This window comes from Corvus brachyrhynchos, unplaced genomic scaffold, assembly GCF_000691975.1.
Source record: "Corvus brachyrhynchos isolate BGI_N302 unplaced genomic scaffold, ASM69197v1 scaffold1120, whole genome shotgun sequence".
Lineage (NCBI taxonomy): Eukaryota > Metazoa > Chordata > Aves > Passeriformes > Corvidae > Corvus > Corvus brachyrhynchos.
In genome coordinates, this window is record NW_008235737.1 from 668647 (window position 1) to 684676 (window position 16030).

At 41.5% G+C, this 16030-nt stretch overlaps 2 protein-coding genes across 3 annotated transcripts in view; one reads left to right on the forward strand and one right to left on the reverse strand.

Annotated features, from left to right (window-relative positions):
* The first annotated feature begins 231 nt into the window (after positions 1–231).
* Positions 232–3462, forward strand: GGACT (gamma-glutamylamine cyclotransferase). Its single transcript, XM_017734043.1, has one exon. It carries the CDS (start codon positions 236–238, stop codon positions 752–754), a length of 519 nt encoding a protein of 172 aa, XP_017589532.1. The 5' UTR covers positions 232–235; the 3' UTR covers positions 755–3462.
* The window catches only part of PCCA (propionyl-CoA carboxylase alpha subunit), a 275875-nt gene continuing 263049 nt past the window's right edge, over positions 3205–16030 (reverse strand). For both annotated transcript variants that reach the window (XM_017733890.1, XM_017733951.1), the window contains exons 23-24: positions 6815–6892; positions 3205–3549 (exon numbers count right to left, since the gene is read on the reverse strand). In XM_017733890.1, coding sequence (XP_017589379.1) covers positions 3481–3549; positions 6815–6892 — 147 coding nt within the window. In that variant the 3' untranslated portion in view covers positions 3205–3480. The remainder of the gene's footprint in view (positions 3550–6814; positions 6893–16030) is intronic.

Consider the following 16030-nt stretch of genomic DNA (forward strand, 5'->3'; position numbering starts at 1 on the left):
TGTTGGGGATTCCATGAAGACCGTAATTTGGTTACAGCAAAGAACTGCAAAAGGCTGACTTTCTCCTGGTGTCTGTTTTTCACTGATGTAGTTTTTGTCTGAAAAGTTTCAAGATACTTGAATTATGATACTTAAATGTGGTGTAGGACTACAAGACCACTTTTGCATGTGCCCGAACAGCCTTTTGTGTAGGAGGTGCCTTGGCAGGGCTGTGGTTCTCCAGGGCACTGGGCACATGGGTAACGTACCTCTTTGTCTTTCAGCTGCTTTTGGAAGTACGATGGCCCGTGTCTTTGTCTACGGCACACTCAAGAAGGGCCAGCCCAACTACAAGCACATGATCAACACGGCCAAAGGGCTAGCGAAATTCCAAGGAAGGGGCCGCACGGTGGAGAAGTACCCGCTGGTGATTGCAGGGAAATACAATATTCCTTACATGCTGAACATCCCGGGGACGGGTCACCACGTTGCTGGGGAGATTTACTCCGTCGATGAGCAGATGCTGCAGTTCCTGGATGAGTTTGAAGGCTGCCCAGACATGTACCAGCGCACCCTGATGAGAATCCAAGTGGTGGAGTGGGAAGGGAAGGGCAGCACAGGCGAGCCGCGGGCAGCGGCCGACGGCGTCCTGGAGTGCTTCGTGTACAGCACGGCCACGTACCCGCCCGAGTGGGTTGGGCTCCCCTACCATGACAGTTACGACTCCTCAGGGAAGCACGGCCTCTCCTACGTCCTACGGGAAAGCCGGGAATAGAAACGGGGGGTGACGCAGCCTGGCCGAAGACGTAGTGCTAAGCAGGTGTTGCTCAGTAACCTTTCCAGGAAAGCTGTAATACCTTTCTATTAAAATGCAGGATCTCTTGTAACCTCCCCAACCCAGGAGCCTTGGCGCTAGCGTTGAAGTCCTGTAGGCCCAGAGCTGCAGACTCCTCCCCAGGCAGTCAGTGTCCTCCTGGCTCCCCCTACACGCTGCAACTGCGTTTGCACCAGGTGTAAAGTAACTGTATGTGCACATCGGGTCTGGCGTCTAATTATTCCCTTAACTTCCCCCTTTGCCTTGGTGCATAATGGAGGTCAGTGAAAGGCAGAGGAACAGATCAGTTTGTTTTCCCTGAACTGACAAATTTTCTTGCACTAATATCTGAAACTGATTTAAATGTCTGCAAAATAAAGCACAGCTCATACTGAATATTGACTTGTAATGGTGTTTAGTAGGCTACTGCATGTAAACAGGGAAAGCTGATCATATAGGTAACTCGGTGCTTCTAGACAAATAGGAAATTGCTGGAGAAAATGTGAAGAGTATTCTTACTCTGCATTGCAATGGGTGTTTTTCTGAACTGGAAAGGTGTATTTTTAAAGAATGTTTAGTTTTACAAGGCACTGCCAAGAAATATTGAGAGAATTAAGAGTTACATTTAAAATTGTATTTTTAATTTAACATTCTGAGCACTTTGAGTTCCACTTCTGTTCATTGAGTGACTGTAGGATTTGGGGGTGTGTGTTTCTGTGTGTCTGTGTGTGTGTTATGGGGGATGTGGGGGATTTTGGGGACCAGGGAAAGCAAACCGACACTGGAGCCATTGTGAGCACTTACTGTCAAGGTGACTTTTTGCCAAGCACTTTAATGCAGGACTTGCAACCATATGCAAACTGAGTTTCCTACTGAGGGAAAAGATGTTATATACATTATAAAAATATCCAAAGGACCTGTATAGTGATTATTGCAACCCTTAAATTGGGGAAAAAATATGTAAAGAAGATTGTTGTCCCCCTGACCCAACCAACTGTGCTGGTTTCTGTACAATCTGGGAAAATCGTGGCTTTCTGTTGTTACACTCTTGTGCCTTATATTTTCCTTCAGCTGCAGTGTTTGGTACAGATAGATTGTACAGTAGCCAAAGCTGCCAAAGGGATGGGAGCAGGCACTGTATGCCATGCAGTGAGCCAAGGTACCATCAAATGCAGCAAGGATACAATTAAGAACAATATTGTACTTTTGCTTCACTGCCAGTAGCCCTGTGATGGCCAGAGGAGATCCCGGGTAGGGAATCAGCCTAAACTTTAGCAGTAGTAGGTACTGCTGCATCTCATTTAGAAAAGCTTTTATGTTGCTGCAATAAGCAAAACAAGTAACTTGACAGTAGAATACTTGTGTCTCTTTACAATACTTGTCTGTTTAGGGCACCCTGCAGAGACTGAACTGTGCGCCTTTGGGAAGGGGCAAGATGGCAGTAAGACATGTAAAGAGATCTGCAGGGTGTCTGCCTCAGTTTCTCCAACTGCAAAAGCATTAATTTTCCCAGAAGCCAGGTACTATTCAAACACTCTCCTTACTCATCTTGATGAGTTTTGTAAACTAATTCCCTAAGCAGATCCCTGTGCTACATTCCCCCTTGGCCATGCGATGTAGTTAATTAGCAGTGTCTCGGTAACATGAAGGATGCCTCTTCAGTCAGAAGTTTCAAGCAGAATCAAACATTTCTGGTTGAACATGAGTCACCAGCCCTGTCACAGACTGTTTTCAGCCTTCACCTTCCAGGAAAGGGCCCAGGCAGCTCTGGCCACAGGTTTCTTTCTGGGAAGTAGCACATCGTAGGCAAGAAAATGAGAGGAAGCCTGGTCTGAGGGACAACATGTGCTCCTAGCAGTACCTTGCGGCAGCTAAAGAGATCTGAGAACAGTGCCAGCTCCTTCTGTAAAGACTTGCATCCAGTAACCAGGATCACGAAGACAAGGGTGGGGAAACTGAGTATGGAGTTTGAATAGAAAGAAGACAATTCCCTTACAACTTTAAATGAAAATACATGACAAATGTCTGCACTAGCAAAATAAAGCCTCTAACCTGTAATTTAAATCTAATCTATACAAATCATTCAAAATATAATAATATATAAGTATTTTAAACATATAATAAATAATTCTATAATAATTTGTTATTAGTTAATAAATAATAATTCAATAAATATATATCCTAATTCAAAATAAATCGGATCAGAATTTAAGCCATTGGTGGTACTTGTGCAGCACTTTTACAGAGTAAAGGAGAACTGCTCAGTTTGCTCAGTGGTTAATTTTTCATTCTTGCCAACCATTCTGTACAGCCTGGCTGGGGCCTCAAACCAGGGACATTGCTGTGAAGAAGACAAATCAGATTTGGGCTTTTGTTATGTTTTCTTTTTTTAAAAAAAGAGGCTTTTCCTGTTTCAAAGCAGAAATGGTATTTTATTGATTTTTTTTGATCCTGAAAAATCAAAGCATTACAAAGGTTATGTACAAGTATTTCTGGAAGTAAAAATCTGGGATCTGTTGCCAAGATTTAACATCTGTGTTTGCTGTCTTAACCACTGATACAGTAAATATGCCTGTATAAAATCTTGTGCGTAGTACTGTCCATTTTCTGTGTTGAATTGTCTTAATGTTACTTTACAGATAAAAATAATAAAGGCTTAGTTAATTCAACAGTGTGAAGGCAACCTTTCATTCCAGTTCCACCAGCAGATCTTCTTCTCCAACGGTGTCACCAGCTTTGCAGTGCACAGCTTTCACCTAGGGTACAGAAACAGCAGAATTTAAGCCCTTCTTCGACAGGCTGGTGAAATAAATGGCTTGGCTGACACGGCTTGTATTGCACAGAGCGCTGTGTCTGCATGCACAGGGTGATGGCCACATGCCAGGGACACAGATCCACCTGTGCTGCAAGGGCCTCAAGAGGCTGAGTGCTCGACCTCCAGTGCCCAGAGCCCAGCTGGGTTTTGAGTACCAGTGCTTGACAAATGGTGTCCAACCCAACAGGGTATTCAGGCACCTACCATTAGCTGGTGTGCTTGCAACAAGAGGTGCTTGAAGACCTGAATGTTGGATAGAGATGCCACCTTTTAAAATTAAAAAGCACCTTTTTTTACCTGGTTGCACTGCTGGTTATTTGTTTTAAATCAGAGGACAGGCTGACTCTTCAATACTCATGTTGGGACGTTGCAATGAAATATTCCACCATTTCTTTCATTACAGTTCTTAAATATAGCTGAATTTTGGAACTGCAGCCATGAGTGGGTTTCTCTCAATCTCCAGAGGGCTGGGATAGGGGATTCAAATCTGAATTGGGATCCTTTAACGTAATTGAATTTGGCAAAGTGCAACTACATCTGTAGATGAATTACATCCTCACATGCAGATTCCTGAGTTTTAAAACACAAACACCCTAGACCAGTCCCTCATTTCCTCTATAAAAGGCTGCAACATGTTTGAATTCCCTTTTAGCACATGAAGCAACAAAAAGTATTTGAGGCTGTATAGTTTGCGTCCAGTATTAATTCAGGGCTCACACTGACATGCCCAAATCCTTGTCCAGCAGATTGCTCCTTTTAATCATCCAAACACTACCCTGGGATCCTGAAGGAAATGCACAGCATACCCCAAGTAGCAGGCTATGATGGACACACTATTGCCCACATCCACATTTTGACAGTCCAAAGCCACATGAGCTGCAAGCAGATCTCTGGCTCTGTAGCACAGGCACGCTCACAGCACTGCTCCAGAAAAGATGCTGAGCACAGGCAAAGACAGTGTGATATGTACAAACAAGGGTTTCATTTCTAACTCAGTAGCTGGGCAGTGTACCCCATTGCTGAGCCTCAATCTTCCAGGAAAAGCAGGGTGAAAAACATTCTACCCCTTGCTTTTCTTTTTCTACAAAGCCAAGGTTCAGCAAACATTGGAGCTAACCCGTGTTTCAAGCTCCCCAGTGATTTCTGCCATGCAGCAAGGCCGGCTCCTTGTGCTGACCCAGGCGCAGCTGTCCTGTAGAAGACAGGAGGCTCACCAGTTCCTCTCCAGCTTTCTCTCATTTTTAAACCACCTGCAGCTGGAGTAAACTCAAAGTAGATAAAAACAAGCCACTCTTCTCACAATTACAAACAGGAAGATGGGGTTTGATACAGAAAAGGAATTCAAGTCAGGAATGAAAATGGGAACGTCTTCCAGCTGAAGACAAATGAACTGAGTTTCAAAACACAGTTTCAAAGCATCAAAACATGGACTAACAGCCTGTGCCAAACATCCCATTCCTGTGGAGAGGCCAAGTTATTTTAGCACTCAGAGCCATGACTTTGCACTACAGAACAGGATGGATTCTGTTTAGCAGCTTCATTTCTACACAGCCCAAAACTTTTGTGCTTATTCAAATTCTTAACATTCTAAAGGTCAAATAATGTGCTTGCTATTAAAACGGGCACACCAAGGCGCACACGAGGCCCTCTGAATGGCCTGTGCACCTTTCACATCCTACCTTGGAGGATTAATAAACCAAACACAGGTTTTATGTGGCATCTCTACTGAGTGAGTGGGAAATATTTATTACTGGGAGAAGTACAAGCAGGATTATAAGGAACAGGCCCATGGATTGCCGAACACCTTGGTGGGAAAGGGAAGGTTAAAGTGAAAAATAAATGGGGTGGGTGGGAGAGGGAATGGCATTTTAATTATAAATACTCACTAGTTCAAACCAGTGAATGCAAAGAGCAGCAATAAGGGGCTAAACAAGCACTGATGAAAAACTAAATGCTTGGAAATATTAATCAAGTGAGAAAATAAATACAGAAATTAATGCATGAAATAAAATAATAAAGTGGCAATGTTAGAGCAAAAGGAAAAGGAACATACTCATTCTCTCAGTATTTTTTCTCTTGAGACCCAATTTTGCACTGGATGCACTGGAAGAGGCAAGTCCTGGGACCCAGCCTTGGTGACAATTTGAGAGCTGTGCCAAATAAGCCTTTCTTGTAAACACACAAACAGTCCTTGGCATTGAGAGCCATCCTGAGATCTCAGCAAACCTTGCCAGTGGCAAACCCCGTCCTTGCCCACAGAGTCAAGCTCCCTGCTGCCTCCATGTGGGCTGAAGGGTCCTGCCCTGGGGTCTGTGCTTCAGAGAGAGCAGAGGGGCTTGACCCCAGGTAGAGGTGGGCTACAGCAGGTTAGGAAATATGCAGTAGAGGAGAATATATAATCCAGATCCAGACCATGCTCTCCCATTGGAAAGGATGGACCTGGGCCCCATCTCCAGGTGATGGTTTCAGGCTGTGAATTCTAATCTGGCACAGGGATGCTCTGAAGTCCCAACTTGAGGTCTGACAGTCCCCAGACCAGCTGGGGTTTAGGGCATGCCCTTGTCACAAAAGCTTAACCAGTTCCCTGCCCAGAGTGCTGGTTTTGGCACATCCTACACTGCAGGAAAGTCCCAGCTCCAGAGCTGCAACGTTGATTCCTCAGAAGCAAGATACCACAATGCACAGCCTTGCAAAGCTTAACAAATGTGCAGATCTAGGCTTGATATTTAACAGTCACAATAATAAAAAATTGCTGTTTTCTCCCTCCTGCAAAAGCACTTTCTATGCCTTGTTCTGGGTGGGTTTTTTTAATGTCAAATTATTTGCCATTAAATAATTAACTGGCAAAGAGATCTCTCCTCTTCAGTTGCTCTCCAGAAAGATGAAATTTGGAGAAATGGTCTGCAACACCTTTCAATTCAACTTGGCATTGTAACATCACAGAAAACAAATCATTTAAAAGAAAGAGAGTTATATGAATTTCCGAAGCCAGTAAAACTATTTCCTGCTGTGCTATCTAAGGCTCGGAACTACTTAACAGCATTCACAGCAGATGCAAATGTTACAAAATTAAAGACACCTCACTTTGAAAGACTTACAACAATCAGACTTAATTCCTTAACAACCAGAATCCTCCTTCTTTTCTTTTTAAATTCTATCCTGTTTGACAAGTTGCATATGGTTTTAAGTGACCTAAGGTAGCTTACCTTGCCTGTTTTAGCAGCAATCATACTGTTCTGCATTTTCATTGCTTCAATTACACAAATCTCTTGACCTTCCGAAACCTGGTGAAATTCAAGCAGTACAAAATGAGGACAGAGGATTTGAAATGTTCCAAGTGTAATGATTCTTATGGAAAATAAAAGGATTATTTCATTAAATGCTACAAAGACTTTCATGACACAAGTCAAGTCAGCCAGTTACAACAGTCTCAACAGAAATGACAATCACAAAACTGGCAGCAAAATAGGGGAAAAAAATCACCTGCTTAAAACTATCACTCCAGGCCAATCTGAAAGGCTCCTCTCCCATCACATCCATTCAGCTCCAACTTCTACAGTTCACATTCCACAGTTCACACCACCACAGTTCAATATCAATTAAATGCAGAGCAAAATTTAATTTGTGCATTTTTGGCCGGGGAACTTTTGCTTTGCTTCCCTGGCACGGGGCCCACAGATACTCATACTGATTCAGAAGCCAGAAGTTTCTTGGCAGGTGTCCAGGGGAGCTTGGGCTGGAAGGTCCAGCAATACCCAGTGGGCTGATGCTGAGGAGAATGTCACCCCTCTGCACATGGCAGCATTTGATGGCAGCTGATGACTTTGGACTGACAGAAAGGAGCACACTGGTGAGGAGCCACCAGCTCTCATCCACAGGGGAAGCGCCACGGAGACAAACCCATCACTTTCACCACAGCTCAGAGCTCTTAAAAGGAAATCCTGAGGTTTCCTCTTTCTGCTAGTCTGTGTCCTGCTAACAGGCATGTGCAAGCTCAAGGTCACCAGGAACCCACTGGGCTGCTCTGCTGGATTCCCTGTGTCTCCCAGTCAGATCCTCCCTCCAGTGTCTTGGACCACCTTGCACAGAGGAAAATGCCACTCAACGCTTGACAGTGGTTGGGGGGGCTGCCTAAACATGAGGGGCAAACCAGGGGATTGGGAATTTACCCGGTGTAACCCAGTGATCAGCCGGTCATCCCACAAAGATGATGTATGCCAGAGAGGGAAGGGTGCCAGGCCCTAAATGCCAGGATTTAGGATCTCTACACTCCTATGGGATGCCTGGTTCCAAGTGCCCACTGCAAGTCTTTTCATGGGCACTTTTGCAGATGGAGTCTGCTATTCCCTCATTATCCCAGCAAGTTTGGGATGCTTTCACTCTGATGTCAAGTTTCATTAAAGAGGATAATCTGAAACCTGCAGAAATCTGGTTTATGCACTGTTATATGTGCCAGTGCCAACAAAATGTTTGTTTATGTATACACATATATACACATAGATGTATTTCTCTAATTATATGTAAAATGAATAATACCTATTTAAGGACAAGTGTGTACCACTTTGGAGGAATATATTAACAGACAGATGTGAAGTCAGAGATGAAATGCGCATTGCATGAAGAACATTCCAAAAATTTAAGTAAGCTATTTTTTCACTAACTGACTGAAAAGCACCGATGTCCGCCTATGGATTCTGAGCAAAACAAAACAAAAAACATTACCTTAAAAGGTGCTTACACACCCTTTCTCCAACAGACTGGCAACAACAGTATGACAGGTTTTAGAGGGTAAATATGGAAAGCATTTGCTATGGGAATAGGGTGTACTAACTGGATACAGACAATAACCAAAACCCAGCACTTCACCTGCACAAATTCCATCCTGAGCTTCAGGCAAGCATTTAAGTCATTAGCAGGTGTCCAATTCGGTGAATAGTATCAAAGACTTGTTCTTTGTCCCCAGTTATTTCCCCTCTATTCCCTTTGCCTGTCTTTTGTCTCCTTACACACCTGCTGCTCTGCCCTTAGCCTTGTCCCAGCAGCTCACTCTTCCCTTCCTTTCCTCTTCTCCTCCCCTTCTCCCTACCTCATTGCTTTTCTTCCATCTGCTCTGAACTTTCCACACATTTCTGAGGTTAAGAGGAAGCAATGAATATCTACTTTGGATTCAAAAAGAAAGAAAAAAAAACAGGCAAGAAAGTTTATTGGAAAAGGGTTTTGTTTTAATGCTATTACTAAAATATGTGTTTCAGAAATAACTTTGCCACCCTCTGGTTAAGCTCAGCTATCAGAGAGCCAAGAACACAAGCCTCTAGAGGTTGCTGGAGATTGAGATGCTAAGGAGGATAGATCTGAATTCAGTGGCCTAACTACAAGGCCAAAAGAAACTCTTTCCTTGAGATATTACATGTAAGATGGTTTCATCAGGAGGATGGTGTGCAAATGAACCAGTTAGCAATTATCCAAACAGAGTTCTGGAGACACATCTACAGGAAAAGACAGAATTGTCTCAGTAGATCTAAAGTATGGTGCTAAAATGCCAGGAAGTATTAGTGATTGTGGGATGGAAATATCCCTTAATCTGAATTTCTTCTCCATTTCCCCTCTTTCTCAAAAATAAAGTTTTTGTGTTTTCTATTATACCTGCTGGGTTGATGACAAAGGGAGCAGTGTCTGGGAAGGAAATAAGCCCCTCAACCCACAAAATTTATAGTCGAAGTATCCAGTTAACATGTAGTCTTACTAATTTGAAAGGAAGGAGGCACTTTCAGCAGATATCACGTGTGAAAATGCCGTGTCAGTACTTCTGATGATGTGCAATTTGTTGAAAATTATCTTGGTGCAAGTGTCACTTGAGCACAGAAGTTTAATTACTGTTCTTATGTTAAACCTTTACAGCTCCACTCATTGTGTTGAAAAGCGACAAATCCTAAAATTAGGCACTTGTATCTCTCTTTCCTCTTTTTCAGTCTTTTGGGCATTGTCCAATTTCTTTCATTCTATAATTGCACATATCCTTTTGCCTGTTATTTAGCCTGCAAATGAAAACTGCAGAGATGCATACAACTTCTTGCTGTCTAACTTATTTAAGGATTTATCTGGACCATTTTTAATGCTGCATTTTCATAGTGTAATTTATTTCTTTCAGTGGATGGTAAACCAGTGAAAACCACCATCTTTACATTTCCATTTAGAGAGGCATCAGTGATGACCCAAATCTGTCAAAACAGGCAACTAAAATCAAACAACAAATCTCATTTATTTGAACCAAGTAAAGTAAAAGGGCTCCTTTTCTTAAAAGACATTAATCTCAGGTATCTTTTTCACAGAGTTACACTACAGACAAATCGACCCTTACGTTGTTTGGTATATCAAAATAAATGAGTGATTAACTGCTAGACCTGCAGTCTGTATTTTAGCAGTTTATTTCTGCACAGTGCAGTTCAAAGTAGCTGTTCAGTTTTGTTCTCCATAGAGTGGAAAGGAAAAAGAAACAGAAGAGAAAAAGAAAAAAAGAGAAGAAAAAGGATCATTGAAGAGAGGGGTACTTAACATCTCGATGCTGCTAGCAATTGTAATGTGAATTTGGGAACAGCCGATGGTGCTGTCTGAATAACTCAGGGACTGCACGGTGGTTGTTCTCTTCGCTGGCCGAAAGGTTACACAGGGAACTGTCTCCGGTCATTTCCCAACCAAGCAACTCACGCCACAGGGTGGAAGCAGAATCTGAGGAGCAGCAACGCCGACCCGCTCTCATTGCACCTACATGAGGGCCATAAAGACTATCCACGCTCAGAGATAGGGCTCTTTAAAGCTCAGAAGCACGAAAAGACAGCGCACACCCGAGGGCATTGCTACCACGGGATCTTTGTGAATATGGTGCACTTTCTGCAGACTTTTGTGCGTCATCGGACAAAGACTTAATGATTGTGACAGGACGTCTCCCGTGTTAGGCTTACAAAATGGTCACAAGCCCCACAAGTCTTTCTGATAAACCCAATGGGCACTGATGTATTTCCCCGCTCTCTGTCTAATTGGTGTAAAGTTTGCAGATCTGAATCACGGATCTTTTATCCAGCTTGCTGCGTCCTCTCCTTTGACATGAGGTCAGGGTTCACATTCGCATCCGATTATCGAAGTGGCACTCATTAACCGGCAGCCTGCCTCGCACCAAAATGAGTTCGCTGGAAGGGGAACTCGGCCCATTTACTCAGCAGATTTCAGCATTTTAAGGAGGCCCGAATGTCACACAGTATTGCTACGTTTTGAGGAGTTTCAGACATCTCCAGCTGATGATTAATTGTGAGTGATGGGAAATAAAATCCAGTAAAGCCAGCTGCTTGCCATGGTCGGCAAAATTACTATAATGGCTATAGGCTGCCAATTTTCCAGTTTTACTGGCAAGTCTTCCAAGTGTAATTAAGGGAAGTGAAAAATGATATGGAAATCTATCAAGTCCCATTTATTTTAAAAAAACCCCTGAGACTTTTATCTTCAAGCTTATAGTTTGCTTTGTTGTGCTAATGATTTAAACCACTTCTTATTTCTGATTAAAGCCCCCAATATCCTTCACAAGAAGTTAGATCCACTTTATTCAGAAGGATTTAAAGAAACAGAAGCCTTTTTAAAGTTGTGTTTGTAAGCCGTGCTGAGCTCCCACTTCCTCTGTGGAGGCGTAACAGAGCATCCTCCATCTTAGGCACCTCACTACCATCTGGATTTCCACTTCTGACAAATTCTGGGGACAGTGAGAGATTTGGTGGGGAAGAAGGGAGAGAAAAGAGTGAATAAAAATAAAATAAAATTTTAAAAATCCACCATCAATGAAACCCCAACTTGCCTCCCAATCCTAAATCCTTCAAAAACAAAGATCATAGGTGCTGCTTAGACACCAGACATTTAGCACAGAGTGGTGTTGCTCACTAATGTTGTTTGATTTGGAATAAAAGCATGAAAATGATGTGCAAAGGCCTAAAATTGGAGATGTAAAGGATGACTGCACAGTATTCCATTTCTCAATTTCATCCTTCAGAGCCACAAAATGGGGGTGATACAGTTACTGGATGAGATTTACAGTAACAGCTGTGGTCTTCCCACACAAGGGAGGACCTTCTAATGGGCTAAGGTCTGTTTTGAACAGACGGGGAGTAGCAAAACAAGGTTCCCTATTAAGGGTGTGCAGTAATATTCCTGATAAAGAAAATGAGTAGTGGTAGTCAGATTGCTTTAAAAGACCTAAATCTCCTTTTGCTGTTAAAAAAAAAAAAAAACAAACTAGAGCTATTTTAGAAAGTGCTAACTGCTAAATAAACGAAAGACATGTAAATGTGAGGGTTTGTTTTTTCCTTAATCTCCTCCCTACAAACTGTAAAGAATGCATAGGAACCAGTGCCAGGGGCATATGGCTTTCTCCTGTGCTGAACATTCATACAAAAGACAGGTTCATCAGTCATTGGAGTATCTGGATAAAAAATTAGCTCCTGATGGATGGTATTTAGAGCTTACCTGCTGCTAGTACATTACCAGAGAAGCACAGGTTTTGAAACCCACATGACATTAGAAACTGCAGACCATGAAATACCCCACGTGCAGGCGCGCTCATAATGTACACCAGGTTATACAAAATAAGAAATAAGCTATTTAAACCCTCTGCCTAAAATTGGGCCCGCTGCAAGGAACCCTGGGTCAGCCCTACACAGGCCAATTAATGCACAGCATCTGCTGTATAGAAGCCGTGCATGAAGCACTTCCGAATGATTTCAGCAATTAAAAGAAAACTGTTTCCTGCCTGTTTTGACAGCAACTGTTTCAATGCAAGAGTGAGCACCAAATCATTGTGTGCAGCTGAAAAAATTAAGTCTCTTTTTTTTATCTTGTGAAAAGGAGGTGGGAGGGATGAAGATTTCTTACGGAATCGGATCGCTCTTTTGTTGTCCGACATTCTGTGTTTTTCTGCCAAATTAGACAGAAGGCTCCAAGGGTTTACGGGGCCCTCTACAGTATCACCTTCTGGTGCACTGTGGCTCCCTAAAAAGACGGATCAATATCAACCCTGCTGATTTGCCTACAAAAGTGAAAATCCCTCAATTACATTTTAAGACCATTATATTTAGCACACAGGTGCTCTGATGCGTAACATTTTTAAGGCTCTTAGAGCTTTAGTGGAAAAAACCAGTGACAGCCCTAAGCAAACATAAGCTTAGATTTGGTTAAAAGTGAAGTGAGAGTTGTATTTTATTGGTATCTCTATGCTGCAGCTTAAGTCCTTGTCGAGCCTTGTAAGTAAAAAGGGACGATGCAAGATAGTGCCATATGAAAGAGAGTTGTTATCCTCTCTTGTAGCCCTCTGCAAAATAGTTGCAAACATGCAACTTGTTTATGCTCATGCAAAACCACTGAACAGTGAATTAAGTATGCATTCACTGCATGCTTAATAGATACTGGGAAGATACTGGGAATTTCATTTGTTTGTTTAAACTTAGTCCGTGCTAGTATCATTCCCTTCCCAGATTTTTTTCTCTCTGACTTGTTGGCAGTCTGGCAGCCAGCATCCAACAAGAAAACAAATCAAAAGGAATTGGATGAGCAACAATTGCAATTCCTTGGCATTGTCCATTACCATGTAAAATAATTAGTACAACTTTTCTCTACTTTCCAAATTAATTTTGAAACCAGAGCTACAGAACTGCAAATATAATCAGCAGCAATTAATAGTACTTGACAAATCACTACTAAACTTTTTTTGCCACACTCCTTTAACGAATGAATCTGAACACAGCACATCCCACATCTTATGACCTCTGACTAAAGGTCACTGATGTCCCCCTGACAGCAATCAGCACTGGTCATTGCACTCCCACTTATCCAAAACACCCTGCCCCAACTGCCTCTGCCATCCCAGGGTGCTGGGGAAGTGATATGCAGGCAGAGCACTTCTGGGGCTATTCTTTGGCTAACTCAGCCCAACCTGTAGCAGTCAACTTTTTTAGTAACACCTAAAAAGTTGTTTATTACTTGAAAAGGCAAAGCACACCAAAATAATAATTTAAAAATTGTATTAATTCATCTCAAGGGATTGGTAACATTTTTTCCCCTTGGAGGAAACTCTAATAATATTAACTATTTCTAATTGATCATCAAAATAGGATTTCCTTCTTAACTACACCGTACTCGAACACAAATCTCAAACTGTGCAATTGCATAAAATATACAGTAAATTTTTTTTCCAAGTCAAATATAAAAAAATACATAAATACATTATAAACTATTATTATAATTAATTTTTTTCAATGTAGCCACAATTAGTACTTGTGGCCCCATGTAATAAGAATGGTGAAATATTTGAATACTTTTACTCTTGAAATTATACAACTGTGAAAAAGTTTTCATTTCCTGTTTACTGACGGGGTTTTTCCCCTAAAAGATATGCCCCAAGAAAATTGTCAAATACATAGAATCATAAAAACAACGTGAGGTTTGTGACTGTGTTTTGTCAAGTTTGCAAATTCCCTTCAACTGACAGGTGGAGTTTTTATTTGCTCTGAAGAACAGGAGCAAGGAAAGGAGGGAAAGGGAAAGAAAGAGGAAAGACAACTATAAGAGAAAAAGGTTCACACACAAGAGAAAAGTACTATTCGAACTAAATAACATCTTACTAAATTACTGATACCATATTCATCCAAATAGAATGTGAAACATAAGCAAATACATTTTTACAGTTTTAACCTGGATGTTGTTTCTCTGCTATAAATTCCAATTAGTATAAGATTAAAAAAGAGAATTTTTTTTTTAGGATTTTGAGGTCTGAATGGCAAATACAACTTTAAACAATACACAACTGCCTGATGGCAACAAGTAAATTTAGAACTTCACCTTTTCTTTCACAAGAATGAATAAAGTAGTGACAAACAGAATTTAGAAAGCTGTTTTGTTTTGGTCTTTAGTAGTGAGCATTTCAGCAGTAGAGGTCAAGCAAAACATCTTTTCCCATAGCAAAAACTTCCCAAGGCTTGTGAGATGGAAAATCGTGAATAAAGATTTTTTTTAAAAAATATTCTTTTAAAGAATAACAAGAGAAATTGAAATAAAATGCATGCAACTGAACTGAAAGAGGAATGCAGTTTAAAACTTTTTCTTCAATTACTTTTAAAAGGTGGTAACTTTTACAAGTTATACAGCTGAAAAAGCAGCCTTCAAGTTATCCAATTTTGAAATTACTGAGACAATTAGCATCTACATTTAACAGCTGACATTTTGGTAGGAAAAAAATCGGTGCAGTATTAATCCCCACGGCTACACTAGCATCAATCTGAAATCATAAGGAATTTTCATATGAGAAAAGTACATTTAAAAAATTGCTTGAATGGTGATAACTTCCAAAACCTGGAATACTCAATCTACTGGAAAGAGGAAATTTAGAAACTTTGGTGAAAGTAAGCAATAGTCCTCTTCTTTTAGCTGCAGTCCTACAAAGGCTCAGTAACACTGGGGTGTTTACCCAGAGGTGCTTTCCTTTTACATATTTTGGGGCCACCATTTGCACTGTGAGCCATGCATTTAGGTTGCCAGGTATTAGGCATTAGCTTATTGACCAATGCTTGGCTTAGTAATGACACCCATCCTGGCTAATGTTAGTAAAAAAGAAAAACGACCAACAGAAACATACAGCTAGAAGAAAAACACCTTTGCATTCCTGACAGGCAGAAAACTGAAAAAGCAAAAACTATTTTCATAGGTGAAAATATAGCAAAGACTGCAGGACAATCAGGACAGCTAAGATCTTTCTTTATTGCTGTCGATGGTTCAGATTACCAAAGTTGGAATCAGCAGTGGCAACACTTTGGGTGTGTTTGCTTTAGGAACAACAACATTGCTTTACCTGTGCAACCATTAGGATCTAGATCTATCCCCGCTCCTGCACTTTCAGTGCACAGAATCCTACATGCACACAAACCAAGCCAAACAACTCAACACAAAGAAGAAATGTTTTCAAGTGCCCGCCCGTGTCCTGCCCTCTGAGTAAATAAAGGAATTTGTGCAGCTTTAGTAGTTTTTATGTTGCTGTCTTTGTGGTAGCTGTGGGTGAGATTAGAACCATGTGCAGTGCCATCTCCACACTCTGGCATAAAAATCCTGCTGTGTGCTAGCAGGGCTGGATTGTGCTGCCAGCAGGGTCAGCAGAAACAGAGCAAGTTCCTTGCCTGGACTCTTGAAGTCCAGTGGTTTCTCTGGACCATGGCACCATGAGGAACCAAAAAGTAATTCTCCCAAAACCAAATTTCATCCTAATGCACACGATCATTAACAACCTACTAAGAAAACAAATACACAAACACCTTCATTCTCCAATAAGGGATATATTTCCTATATTAATGGGACTGTGTTATCATGAGGAATGTAATCTAAATTTAAATCTTCTTTCC

What these genes read in the sequence shown, in the direction of transcription:
- GGACT (XM_017734043.1), top strand. Translation starts at nt 236, where the DNA reads ATGGGTAACGTACCTCTTTGTCTTTCAGCTGCTTTTGGAAGTACGATG.